At 36.3% G+C, this 15,227-nt stretch overlaps 1 protein-coding gene across 1 annotated transcript in view; it reads right to left on the reverse strand.

Moving 5' to 3' along the window:
* The window catches only part of ALG14 (ALG14 UDP-N-acetylglucosaminyltransferase subunit), an 88,154-nt gene that overhangs the window by 39,661 nt on the left and 33,266 nt on the right, over positions 1 to 15,227 (reverse strand). Inside the window, exon 3 of the mRNA XM_069478252.1 lies at positions 13,857 to 13,988. Within this exon, the coding sequence (XP_069334353.1) occupies positions 13,857 to 13,988 (132 nt within the window). The remainder of the gene's footprint in view (positions 1 to 13,856; positions 13,989 to 15,227) is intronic.

The raw sequence follows: 15,227 nt of genomic DNA on the forward strand, positions 1-15,227 counted from the left end.
CAAGTGCCCGTGGACTATTCATGATGATAGGACCATATTCCGGATCATAAAACAAACCTCAAGATATTTAAAAATAGAGTATGTTCTCTAACTGTAATGGAATTGAACTAGAAATCAATAACAGAAAAATAATAGGAAAAATCTCCCAATACTTGGAAATTAAACAAAACACTCTAAATAATATACAGGTCAAAGATGAAGTCTTAAAAGGATACAAAAAATACTTAGAACTGAATGAAAACAAAAATACAACATATCAGCATTTGTAGGATGAAGCTAAAGCAGCGTTGAGAGGGAAATTTATAGCACTAAATGCTTACATTACAAAAGAGGAAAGAGCTTACATCAGTAACCTAATTTCTTATCCTAAGAAACTAGGGAGAAAAAAGCAAAATAAACCCAAGGCAATCAGAAGAAAGGAAATAATAAAAATAAGAGCAGAGAAAAATCAATAAAACAAAAAGTTGATTCTTTGAAAAGATCAATAAAATTGATGTCTCTAAAAAGACAAATATAAAAAAAGATACAAATTGCCAATATCAAGAATGAAACAAAAGATATAACTCTAGATCCTAAAACTGTTAAAGGCCTACTACAAACAACTCTACACATAAATCCCACAATTTAGATGAAATGAAACAATTTCTCAAAAAACACAAATTACCAAAATTCACACAGTATAAAACAGATAATCTAATAATCCTATGATTATTAAAGAAATTTAATCCATGACTAAAAAGCTTCTGAAAAAGACATCTCCAGGACCAGATGGTTTCACTAGAGAATTTTATCAAAAATTTAAAGGAGAATTAACATAAATTCTCAACAATCTCTTCCAGAAAGTGAAGAGGAAACACTTCTCAACTCATTTTATGAGGCCAGTATTACCTCAATATCAAAACCAGACAAAGACTGCCTGAAAAAGAAAGCTAAAGACCAATATCCCTCATGAACACTGTCATAAAAATTTTCAACAAATTACTAGCAAATCAAATCCATCAACATAAAAAGAATTATACACCATGAACAGGAGGGATTTACTCCAGGAATGCAAGGCTGTTTCAATATCTGAAAATCAATCATTGTAATGTACCATGTCCACATGCTAAAGTTAAAAAATAACATGATTTTATCAACTGATGCAAGAAAAGCATTTGACAGAATTCAATACTCTTTCATGATTAAAAAAAAAAAAAACCTCAGCAAATTAGGAATCGAGGGTGCTATGGTTAATTTTATATGTCAACTTGACTATGGTGTGCCCAGACCATTGGTCAAATAATATACTGGGTGTGTCTGTGAGGATGTTTCTGGATGAGATTATCATTTGAATCCATAAACTGAGTAAAGCAGATTACCCTTCCTCCTGCGGATGGACCCCATCCGATCAATTAAAGACCTAAATAGGACAAAAAAGCTTATCAAAAGGGAAACTCCTCTTACAAGTTGATCTGGGACTTCAGTCTCTTCCTGCCTTTGCACTTCTGGCTCTTTTGGGGTCTCAATGCTGCCAGCTTTTGGACTGGAACTTATACCATTGGCTTTCCTGAGTCTCCAGCTTGCTGATTGCAAATCTTGGGACTTTTCAGCCTCTATAATTGTAAGAGCTGATTCCTTACAATAAATCATTGTCTCCTGTCTATCTACATATAGATATCTAAAGATAGACACAGATTTCTAAATACCTAGATATCTATATACATGTCCTACTTGCTCTCTTTCTCTAGAGAACCCTGATAAATACAGAGGAGAAATTTCCTAACTGGACAAAGAGCACCTATAGAAAAGCTACAGTTAATATCATACTTAGTGAAAGAAAATGCTTTTACCCTAAAATTGGGAACAAGGCAAAGATGTCTGCTCTCATCATTCTTATTCAACATAATACTAGAAGTCCTAGGTAATGCAATAAGGCAAGAAAAGGAAACAAATGATATACTGGTTGGAAGGGAAAAAATAAAGCTCTGTTTGCAGAGGACACGAATGTCTATGTAGAAAATCCCTGGGATTCTATTTTAAAAACTCCTAGATTTAGTATGTTCATACATATACATACAAATGCACCTAAAAATTGTGAAAACTGATTAAGTTCTGTAATCTAGTTAACAGTGTTTTATTAATATCAATTCTCTGATTTTGATACTGTAGTACCCCTACTCTTAAATAAGATGCCACCATTAGGGGAAACTGGGTAAAGGGTACATGAGACTCTATATTTTATTTTTGCAAGTTCTTGGGGTCTACATTTTAAAATTTTTAAATGCTGTTAAAAAAATAAAGATGTGGCTGGATGCAGTGGCTCACCCCTTAGTCACAGCTACTTGGGAGGATCTACAGAAGGATCTCTTGAGTCCAGGAGTTTGAAGCTGCAGTGAGCTATGACTGTACCACTGCACTTCAGCCTGGGCAACAGAGTGAGACTTTGTCTCTGGAAAAAAAAAAAAAAAAGACAAAGAAAAAAAGGGAAGATGTGTTCAAATGCTTTTTAAGAGAATCTTGAATACCAGAACAAGCTAAACATACTCTAATGTAGGCTGCAGAGATAGAAAAAACAATTTCTGATTTAAACAGGGTCTCTTTTTTCAATTGAAGTACTCTGTATTTCATGTCTACCTATTGTTTCTTTACTCCATTTTTTACGAAGCTAAGTATAAGCTTCCTGAGGATGTGAGTTGTATTTTATTCATTCCTTTTAGTGCCTGCTACATTACAGATATTTTTAAAAAATTAGTTAACTTTTTAATTGAGCAAGTTAGCTAATTCTGGCAGAGTCTAATACATTTCTAAAGAGAACTGGAGTTATGCCACACTGACTAGCGATGTGACCTTGGCTACTTAGATCTCTCTGGTTTGAGTTTCTCATCCATAAAAAGGAGGTAAAGACAGTACTATACTAGAGGATTGCTAAGAGAATTAAAAGAGTTAACATACGTGAAGTACTTAGAATAGTAACTGACACATAGGAAAAGTTCAATAAATGTTATTTTTCTAAAAGACTTTTGGATGAATCCCTTCACATGAATCAAAATGATAATCAATAAAATGTCTAAGGAGTCATTCTCTTTAACTTATAACTGGATTTCAATTTTAAAAAGTCTGTACATGAGGATTATAGAAAAAAAAGCTCAATATGCCATTTAACAGTACCTATAGTATTTAGCTTTGTAAAAATAACTATCTTACTTCTGCATTGAGGACCTAATTCCATTAATTTCTAATAACAATAAAATATGTAAAATGCCAGTTAATGAAGATAAAGTCTAAAGATTTCAACATTATGTTCATTATGTGACTCTCTTACTAAAATGGCTTTCATTCTTCTTAAAATGACCTTTTTCTACTTTCTAACTGGTCTACCACTCTTATCCACCTTTTTAAATGGCACCTCTACCATAAAGCCTTACCCAACTCCCAAGAGAGAATCTACCACACTATAACCACTCAGCTCTGGGCAAACTGCTCTCTATTGTGCTTATTTTTGTACCCCTGGTACACAGTATAAACCCTGTCACAGGGTAGGGTCCTTGATGAATATTTTTGAAGGAATGAACCACTGACTTTCTCTTCTAATACTCCTATAGCAATTTTTCACTTATCACCCTTAAAGCACTTAGCATATTACATTATTCAGTCATAGCTCAGAGATACTGCAGATTCAGTTCCACATCACCGCAACAAAGCAAGTATTGCAATAAAGTGAGTCACATGAATGCTTTGCTTTCCCAGTGCATATAAAAGTCATGTTTACACTGTACTGTAGTCTATTAAGTATGCAGTAACATTGTGTCTGAAAAACATTAGGTCAGTAAATATGAAATGTCTGATTTCGAATAAAAAATGTAAATTATTATATCTCAAGTAAGTAGCAGTACAATTAATCAAAGTATATGCCTAACCAAAGTATGCATCTAAACTATCAACATGGTTTTGCCATCTTAACGGCAGCTTGTTTACACCAGTAGCAAAGAAGCCTGGAGAGTGAGTGGTGATGAAATCACAAAAGGTGTTCTCCACAACTTGTTGAGAATTGAGTATTTTTCCTTGCAAGAAGTGGTCCAAAGCCTTGAAGAAGTGGTAGTCAGTTGGTGCAAGGTCTGGTGAATATGGTGGATGGCAGAGAGTTTCCAAGTCCAGCTTCTGTAGTGTGAGCAGTGTTGTTGGTGTGACATGTGGTCGAGTGTTGTCTTGCAAGAGGATTGGCCTGTCTCTATTGACTAATCTCAGCTGCTTAATCACAAGCATCCTCATCATGTCCTCCAACTGCTTGCAGTAGACATCTGTCGTAATCAACTGACCAGGTTTCATGAAGCTGTAGTGGATAATACCAGCGCTGGACCGCCAAACAGACACCATTAACTTTTTTTGATGAATATTTGGTTTTGGATTGTGTTTCAACACTTCCTCTTTATCCAACCATTGTGCCAAATGCTTGTGATTGTCAAGAAGAATCCATTTTTCATCACACGTAACAGTACAGTGTAGAAATTGTTCGTCTTCATGTCGTAGTAACAAAGAAAGGCAAGCTTTGAGACAATTTCTCTTTTTATGCTTGTTTAATGCCTACAGAACCCATCTACCCAGCTTCTTTACCTTGCCCATTTGTTTCAAATGCTCCAATATTGTTGGAATAGTTAACATCAAACCTTGCTGCTAATTCACATGTAGGTTGAAATGGATTTGCTTCCACTGCAGCTTTCAGCTCATCATTATCCACCTTGGTCTCAGGTCATCCACGTGGCTCATTTTCAAGATTAAAATCACCAGAATGGAACTTCTGAAACCAGTGACATACCGTGCGTTCATTAGCCACATCCTTCCCAAATACTTCGTTGATATCTCAAGCTGTCTTCCCTGAACTGGTTCCACGACGGAACTCATTCAAAAATAACACGAATTTTTCACTTTTGTGAAACCATGGTTTCACAAAAATTGCTCTTAAAAAATGTGAAAGATAATCACAAACCAAAATGTGCATTTGAAAGAGTGAGGATATACCTTCACAATAAAAAACAAGAAGTATCAAAGTGAAATGTCAGAAATATCAAGTGTCATTTGATATTAAGTATGAACTCGAACATTTCATAATAACCTAATACATACCTTAATTTAAAAATACTCTGCTGTTAAAAATTGCTAACAATCATCTCAGCCTTCAGCGAACTGTAATCTTTTTACTGGTGGAGGGTCTTGCCTCCGTGTTGATGGCTGCTAACTTATCAGGGTGGTGGTTGCTGAAAGCTGGGGTGGATATGGCAATTTCTTAAAACAACACAATAAAGTTGGTTGAATCCATTGGCTCTTCCTTTCATAACAAATTTCTCTGTAGCATGAGATGCTATTTCATAGCATTTTGCCCACAATAGAACCTCTTTCAAAATTAGAGTCAATCCTTTCAAACTCTGCCACTGCTTTATCAAGTTTATGTAATAATATAAACCCTTTGTTATCATTTCAACAATGTTCATGAGGTGAATTCCACCTCAAGAAACCACTTTCTTTGCTCATCCACAAGAAGTAACTCCTCATCTGTTCAAGTTTTATCGTGAGATTCCAACAATTCAGTCACATCTTCAGGCTCCACTTCTAATTCCAGTTCTCTTATTATCTCTACCATCTCTGCAATTACTTCCTCCACTGCAGTCTTGAACCCCTCAAAGTCATCCATGAGGGCTAGAATTAACTCCTTCCAAACTCAGGCGCCTGTTTTTTGACCGTCTCCCATGAATCACAAATGTTCTTAACGGAACCTAGAGTGGTGAATCCCTTCCAGAAGGTTTTCAATTCACTATGCCTGGATCCATCAGAGCAATCATCATTCATGGCAGTTACAGCCTTACAAAATATGTTTCTTAAATATAATGATAAGACTTGAAAGTCAAAATTATTCCTTGATCCATGGGCTGCAGAATGCATGTTGTGTTAGCAGCCATGAAAACAACATTAATCTCCTTGTACATCTCCACCAAAGCCCATGAGTGACCAGGTTCATTGTCAATGAGCAGTAATATTTTGAAAGGAATCTTTGTTTCTGAGCAGTAGGTTTTACCAGTGGGCTTAAAACACTCAGTAAATCTGCTGTAAATAGATGTGCTGTTATCCAGGCTTTGTTGTTCCATTTATAAAGCAAAGGCAGAGTAGATTTAACATAATTCTTAAGGGCTCTAGGATTTTCAGAATGGTAAATGAGCATTGGCTTCAACTTAAAGTCACCTGGTGCATTAGCCCCTAACAAGAGAGTCAGTGTATTCTTTGAAGCCAGACATTGATGAAAGTCCTGGCTGGTACCTTCTTCCAGTATAAGGCTGTTTTGTCTAAGTGGAAAATCTGTTGTTTAGTGTAGCTACCTTTATTAATTATCTTAGCTAGATCTTCTGGATAACTTGCTGCAGCTTCTCCATTAGCACTTGCTGCTTCACCTTGCATTTTTATGTTATAGAGATGGCTTCTTTCCTTAAGTCTCGTGACCAACCTTTGCTAGATTCAAACTTTTCTTCCGCAGCTTCCTCATGTCTCAGCCTTCAAGAATTGAAGGAAGCTAGGGCCTTGCTTTGGATTAGGCTTTGGCTTAAGGGAATGTTGTGGCTGCTTTGATCTTCTATGCAGACCACTAAAACTTTCTCCACATCAGCAGTAGCTATTTTGCTTTCTTATCATTTGTGTGTTCACTCTTGAGTAGCACTTTTAATTTCCTTCAAAAACTTTTCCTTTGCATTCACAACTTGGCTGTGTGATGCAAGAGGTCTAGTTTTTGGCCTATCTCAGCTTAATCATTTCTAGCTTTTGATTTAAAGCGAGAGATATGCAACTCTTCCTTTCACTTGAACACTTCGAGGCCATTATGGCGCTATTGATTAGTCTAATTTCAATATTGCTATTTCTCAGGGAACAGGGAAGCCCAAGGAGAGGGAGAGAGATAGGGAACAGCAGGTCAGTGAAGCAGTCAGAACATACATTTATCAATTAAATTCACCATCCTATATGAGTGTGGCTTGTGGTGTCCCAAAACAATTACAATAGTAACATCAAAGATTGTTGATCAAAGATCACATAAGAGTTAATGATGAAAAGTTTGAAGTATTGCAAGAATCACCAAAATGTGACACAGACACAAAGTGAACACATGCTGTTGGAAAAATAACCCTGGTAGACTTGCTTGATGTAGGGTTGCCACAAAGTTTCAATTTGTAAAAAATGCACTATTTGTGATGTGCAATAAAGCAAAGGGCAATAAAATGAGGTATGCCTATAATTATCTTCCTATTTATCTCCTCCAATAGAGTGTAAGCTCTTCAAGGGCAGGGCCCATGTCTCACTCATGTTTATACTCTGAGTAATTAGCAAAGTGATTAGAATATTCATCAATAGATATGTACTGAGAGGTTACCACAAGCCAGCCACTGTTCTGTAAGTAAAGTGAACAAGGCAAACACAGTTTCTTGTGGAAAGACAATAAATACATAAATAAGGTGATTTTGAAATTGAGATTAATACTATAAAGGAAATAAAGTGACACAGGATGTCCCAATGTGACAGAGGATAAGGACATGAGCTGGAGGAAATGCTAATAGTCAGGATAGGCCTTTGTGAGGAGGTGATTTGAGCCCAGACAACAAGGAGCTGGTCATGCTTAGATCAAGAGTGAAGAGGTCCAAGCACAGAGAAGAGCAAGTGCAAAGGCTCTGAGATATTAATCAGCTGGGTTTGTTAAAACAAACAAACAAAGGTAAGTGTGGCTGGCACATAGTAAACCAGGGGAGAACAGGAGGAGAAAAGGTCAGAGAAGCAGGTTAGGGCTGGAGTGTGCAGGATACACTGAAAAGTTTGGACTTTATTCCAAGAGCATAGAAAGCTGCTGGAGGATTTTAAGTGTGGAATAACAAAATCTTTTTTATACTTTAAAAAATCACTTTGGTTAAATGGTAAAGAAATTAAAGGGGGCCATGAACTTCCTTCCACAGACAGGCAAGTTAGGACACTATGCAATTGGAGGTGGGAAGTTAGAGGGAGCATGGTGGCAGTGAAGATGGACAGAAGTAGACAGATTGTGGCATAAATTTTGAAGACATGGTTGGCAGGGCTTGCTATTAAACATGGAAAGTAGGGCATGAGGAATCAAGGATGTCTCCTGGGTATTTGATGTAAGCACATTTACCAAGATGGGGAAGAATAGGAAATGTCTACCATCTTGGACCACGCAAGTTTCAGATGCCCATGAGATATCCAACTGGAAAAAATGGCACGTAGCAGACATTTGACATATACTTTACACATATACTCTGAAGATGACAGACTCACCTACAAATCAAGCATATAAAGAGCACTGCAAATTTGACTAACTCTATTTACTGTTGGGTTACAGAGAGACAAACATAAAATAAGTGACTGAAAGTACCAGATATCTCAGTTCATTTGACAAAATATGTCATTTTTGGCTGCCACTGATGCTTTCTGATCCAGATTATTAAGACAAGTATGCTGAATTTTGTGTCAGAAATTTTAAACAAATGCTGTCAACTCAATTCAAATGTTTGGTGCACTTTTCCATGCTTTATAAACACTGGATGGTTAGGTGTCAAGAAAGAGGTAAGCAGTGACTTACCAAGTCACTTACACATACAAGGCTACTGGAAGCCAAATGCTTTGATGCTTTTGGTAATTATACACATTTTAATCTATTTTATTTTTTGTATAATTCATATGAGATAATTTATACACAGTAAAATTTACCCTTTACAAAGCTGAGTTTTAACAACCACATACAGTCAAGTAACCATCACTACAATCAAGATACAGAACAATTTCTCACCCAAAAAGTTCCTTCAAGTCATCTCATAGTTACCCCTCCTTGCCCCCAGACCTGGCAAACACTGATCAGTTTTTTTGTCCCATTATCTTTTTCTTTCTTTCTTTCTTTCTTTTTTTTTTCCAGACAGAGTCTCACTCTGTTGCCTGGGCTAGAGTGCCGTGACGTCAGCCCAGCTCACAGCAACCTCAAATCCTGGGCTCAAGTGATCCTCCTTTCTCAGCTTCCCAAGTAGCTGGGACTACAGGTGCTCGCCACCATGCCCAGCTAATTTTTTGTTTCTATTTTTAGTTGGCCAGCTAATTTTTTCTATTTTAGTAGTGATGGGGTCTCACTCTTGCTCAAGCTGGTCTTGAACTCCTGACCTCAACCAATCCTCCCGCCTTGGCCTCCCAGAGTGCTAGGATTACAGGCATGAGCCACCATGCCTGGCCTGTCCCATTATGTTTTTAAACTCAAGCATAGTCTTATGAATTTGTGACTTTTGTTCACAGATGCCTGGAAAAGCCCTATAAAAATAAAACTTCCTTGAAAAATATGATGTGTGAAATATTAGAACCACTCAAAAAGTATTTAATGACCTTGTAAAAGAAGAAAAATCATCCATTGCAATCATTGTTAAGCATTAGATACAGGTCTCCAAACAGGGTTTATAATTTTTCTCTAAGACAGGCTTTTCATCAAATAATTGGCTTGGACAAAACAAGCAAAACTTTTAATATACACTCAATAAACAGATTTACACACTTTTTACTCAAAATAACCCATGGTTTTAGGTTACCATCTTTTCTAAAATGTTAATTAAGATATAAAACAGCACACAATGGTTTTTACATATGATTTTCTATAATAGCAAACTGGTAAATTTAAATTCAATTAATTTTCCAAGTCAATTTCATTTGTAAATTCTTTACTAATACTAGTCCCTCTTATTTTTATTATCCATTTTGAATTTTAAAAATATTTTATTGATAGATATCCCAAGCACAATGATTTGATCTTTATAAATTATATGAATGTATTAAATTATTACATGTATCCCAAAACTATGTACATCTGTTATGCATCAATAAAAATATATTTTATAATATTTTGACAAATATACATGACATTTAATTTTGAAAAATCTATACTATTATTAATCAAGTAGGTCAGTCTTTGTTAAATCTACTATAAAAGTAGATCCTTGATTTGCTGGGATATATTTTCATTTTACACATTTATTATTTAGAGGCAATGATATGTAAGGTACTAAAAAAGTAATTTATTAATTGATTCTTAATTGGTCTGAATGAACGAACACATCTCCCACAGTGTGTGCCAGAAATGGTGGCATACACTTCACTTGTAAGGCCTTTGGCTTTGGAATCAGAAAGGTCTGGATTCTAGTTCCAGCTCTGTTATTTATTGGTTGTGCAAACTCTGAGCAAGTAACTCATATCTTACAGCCTCAGTTCTCTCATCCATTAAATGTGAAGAGCAGTACTACCTATTTCATATAGCATGAATACAAAGTGCTTAGTACCAGATCTGGCACATATAAGTGCTCAATAAATGTTAGCTATTAGGTAACAGATGGAATTTCCATTTCAAAACCATTAAAATGTTCTATTACTCGCCAGTGTGGAACAATATGGAAAGTGTCATTATTTATATTTTACAGATGACAAAGTGAGGGGCAGGGACAGTTGAGTGGATCAACAGACTTATTAACTCAGGTGCATACAGATAAAGAGAAGCAGAAGGGCACCTGGCTGTTCAGACAACTCTGGTAATTTAAGGTCTGATGCTGCCATTCTTTCTAAGCATGGAATTTCCTTCCACTTTTTTAAAAAAATAAAGAAGAAATAGTGCTCTGTGATAAAAGTCACAAAAAAGCATTTTACCTGTTATAACAAAATACCATATACTGGGTGGCGGCTTATAGACAACAGATATTTATTTCCCACCATTCTGGAGTCTGAGAAGTCCAAAATCAAGGCACCGGACAATTCAGTTTATGGTAAGGGCCTGCTTCCTTACGGGCAGCCTTCTCACTGTAGCCTCACGTGGTGGAAGGGGCAAAGGAACTTTCTGGGGTCTCTTTCATAAGGGCATTAATCTCATTCATGAGGGTTCTGCCCTGGTGACCTGATCACTTCCCAAAGTCCCCACCTCCTAATATCTTGGAGGTTAGGATTTCAACATATGAATTTTGAAGAGACATAGTCTATCACAGATGAATACAGGAGAGATCAGCATATTGTAGTTTTTCTTTCAGTGTAGCAAAAAAGTCTCTTAACCATTAACTTTTTTCTCCATAAAAAGGGATTTCATTAAATGGAAGCACATTTGGTGAAGCCAAACATATAGAGAAATTGATCACATAATGTTTAAGTTTGAAATAATTTTCTTAATTCAGTTTAGAATGGAAATAAGTATCTTATCTTTACTCCACTTTCTCCTCTTATTCCTTAGAAACATCATAATCTTTTTTTTTCCCTTTCCACTTTTTACTGACCAAATTTACTAAGCAAATTTATGGAGCTCATAAAATTTTAAACTAAGTTGGAAGGAAACTGAGAAGATATATAGTCCAAACTTTTCATTTTAAGGTGAAGAATGAGGCTGAGAAGGGAAATGACTAAAGTAAAATAAAAGCCAAAGTGGGCCTAGAACCAATTGTCTTATATCTCACGAGGTGTCCCACTACCAGGGTATCAAATACACGGGCCAGGCGGTCACCAGAGTATCCACACCAGACATCAGCCATCACATCACCATTTCCTTCTTAATGTTGCACTCAAGCTAGTTGTTGCCAGTAAAAGTGGCCAAGTCTCTTTAATAATTTAGTAAATGTTAACTTAAAATTCCCAGTTTAAAATGGTAACACCATTTTTTCCCCTTCCCTTTGGCTTTTCAGTTTAAGAAATAATTAAACCTTTCAGGGCAGTAATGACCTTTTAGGGAAATTTGAATTCCACACATTCAAAATGTGGTTGGAGGCCAGGCACTGTGGCTCACGCCTTTAATCCTGGCACCCTGGAAGGTTGAGGCAAGAGGATCGCTTGAGATCAGGAGTTCGAGACCAGCCTCGGCAAGAGCGAGATGCTGTCTCTACTAAAAATAGAAAAAATTAGCCAGGCATCGTGGTGCTCGCCTATAGTCCCAGTTACTCGGGAGGCTGAGGTAAGAGGATCGTTTGAGCCCAGGAGTTTGAGGTTGCTGTGAGCTAGGCTGACAGCACGGCACTCTAGCCCAGGCAACAGAGCAAGACTCTGTCTCAAAAAAAAAAAAAAAAAAAAAAAGTGGTTGGAGACTGTGAAATAAACTTATTTTGTCAAAATTTTGAAAGAAATATGAGCCAAATTAATCTATAGTGATAGAAATCAAAACAGTGATTGCTTGGGGGCAGGTGATGACTGGGAAGGAGTAGGAGAAAACTTTGTGGGGTGGTGGAAATGTTCTATATCTTGACGTGGATGTGGTCAAACTGTACATTTAAGATGTGTGCATTTCACTGTATGTGAATTATATATTTTAAAATCAATCTAAACTACTTATGTAGGAAATTCATATTTTAAAATTCTCATACAAAAGAAGGACTTGAACTGCAACCCAGCTGATGAAATGCAACGAACAAACTGATAGATATCTTTCAAATCACTGTAGCTAAATGCATTTCTGTTCAACTATTCATGAGAATAACATACACTATGCCAGAAGTTGTGTATTTGGAAAGCAAGTAGAGAGTTTCCTTTCAGGCTATGCCAGTTAATGAATTCTGCTTTCAAAGGAATGAGACTATTATTTATGAACTGTGTACACTACTGTGATAACATATCCACTGATATTTATTGTTCACTTGCAATTTAATAATAGAACTTTATCCTAAAGACCACAAGAGAACTTAAAACTTATAGATAAGGAAGGTAAGGTTGAATATAGAGTATACTAATTAAGTTTTCATTTTTCTATTTTCTATACTACTTTACTATGAAAACCTGAGTATAGATGGTCACTTGGGTTGTTTCCACATCTTTGCAATTGTGAATTGTGCTGCTATAAATATTCGAGTGCAGATGTCTTTATTATAGAATGTCTTTTTTTCCTTTGGGAAATACCCAGTAGTGGGATTGCTGGATCAAATGGTAGTTCTACTTTTAGTTCTTTGAGGTATCTCCATATTATTTTCCATAGAGGTTGTACTAATTTGCAGTCCTACCAGTGACTCCAGCAGTGCAAAGTCAATATATGTAACCAAAGGGTTTGTACCCCCGTAATATTCTGAAATTAAAAAAAAAAAACACCTGAGTATATATGACATTCTGCCCACTGTATACCATATTTGATAGCAGAGTCTTAACAAAAGCAAAAAAAGACTATTGAACAGGAGTAAAGAATTGGCTTTTCTTGGCTGATAAGCACATGTTGGTTAGGTGCATAAATTGGTTAAAGATACTGCTCTGTTAGTAATTATTACCATAAGGAGAATAGGGAAAATTTAGAGTTCAAATTACAGCTAGAAAAGGAAGGCAGGCCAGGCGCGGTGGCTCACGCCTGTAATCCTAGCACACTGGGAGGCTGAAGCAGGTCGTTTGTTTGAGCTCAGGAGTTCGAGACCAGCCTGAGCAAGAACGAGACCCCGTCTCTACTAAAAATAGAAGTAAATTATATGGACAACTAAAAATATACAGAAAAAATTAGCTGGGCATGGCGGCACATGCCTGTTAGTCCCAGCTACTCGGGAGGCTGAGGCAGGAGGATTGCTTGAGCCCAGCAGTTTGAGGTTGCTGTCAGCTAGGCTGATGCCACAGCACTCTAGCCAGGGCAAAAGAGCGAGATTCTGTCTGAAAAAAAAAAAAAAAAAAAAAGGAAGGCAAATTTCTCACCTCTTTTAGCAAAGTGACTTTATAAATGATAAATTTTAGCATATGTTAATAAGGGTCTCATATACTAGCTGGCACACTGATATATGATAGCTGTTTAAGAAAACAAAATATCCTGTTACTAATGAAAGATCCACAGGAGAGTTATGAATGCTTTCCCTGTCCCTAGTGATGGTTTTACGTACCAGATCTGGCTTCAGCCGGAGAATCAGGGGAAAGGAGAGCCACATGGCATGCAAGGTGGTAAGCACCGTGGAGAACCAGGACTGCTGAACCTCACGGCTTCTTGGAATTCGGTGAATGTAGTATCTGGTAGACTAAAAGGAAATGGAATCCAAATTAACTGGGTTGCTGATACCAAGGTTAAACATAGTAACAGGTAACATTTGCAGAAATAGGAAGTGCTTTCTTGTTTATTTTTAATCTTCATTCTAACCACTTTTAAATTAGAATTGCAAAGCCTATTTCATGCTTTGTATAACACTCCCATCACTGGCTTGTGACCGAAAATATGATTCAAAAAACTTTTAAAGTCAGCATAGATAATAAATTGGGGGAAATTTTCTATAAAATATCTTTTAGGCAAAGATCTTAACATGTTAATATGCAAATAGTTCTTACAAATATATATGTAAGACAAATAACCTAGTAACAAGATGTGCAAAGAAGATGGATGGATAATTCCAAACAGAAGAAATACAAATAACTGATAAACATATGAAAAGATGACTAACAATTAAGCACAAAAGAAAACAATCATTTTTCACCTATATGATTGGTAACAATTGTGGATACCCAGTGTTATCAAGGTTATAGGGAAATAGAAATTCACATTCCCTGGACAAATATATTGGTATAACTTTTTGGAAGGGCAATCTGGAAACATCTATCAACATTTTAAATATGTCTACATTTCATCTAGCATTTCTGCTTCCAGAAATATATCTTACAGATTTGCCCACATTTTATCCATTGTATCATTGTTTCTATCTATGGAAACTGGAAACAGACCAAATATTCCCCAACAGGGAATGGAGAAGTCCATATAATAAGCTATATGGAGAAATGTTAAAAATGACATAGAAAGATATCCCAAGATACATTAAGTGAATCATGCAAGTTGCAGGATGGTATGTTTAATATAATCTAATGTCCATTAAGAAAACACATACACATGTGCTTACAATCCAATGCCTATTAAAAAACCACACATACACACATGTGTTTGTATACGCATACATATACATATTAGTATTTGCAAGGAGAAAATCTGGAACTTTGTGCCACGAATCATAAGAAGGATGATATTATAGGATGTTCTCATTTTCCAGGCCATACATACCCATGTTTGAAATTTGTAACAAGAATGTATTATTATTTACATAATTAGATAAACCAACATATTTTCCTTCAATCAAAGTTCCAGTTGTGGCTGGGTGCGGTGGCTCACGCCTATAATCCTAGCACTCTGGAAGGCTGAGGCTGGAGGATCGCTTGAGGTCAGGAGTTTGAGACCAGCCTGAGTAAGAGCGAGACCTTATCTCTACTAAAAAAAT

The sequence above is a fragment of the Eulemur rufifrons genome, chromosome 8, assembly GCF_041146395.1.
Source record: "Eulemur rufifrons isolate Redbay chromosome 8, OSU_ERuf_1, whole genome shotgun sequence".
Classification (NCBI taxonomy): domain Eukaryota; kingdom Metazoa; phylum Chordata; class Mammalia; order Primates; family Lemuridae; genus Eulemur; species Eulemur rufifrons.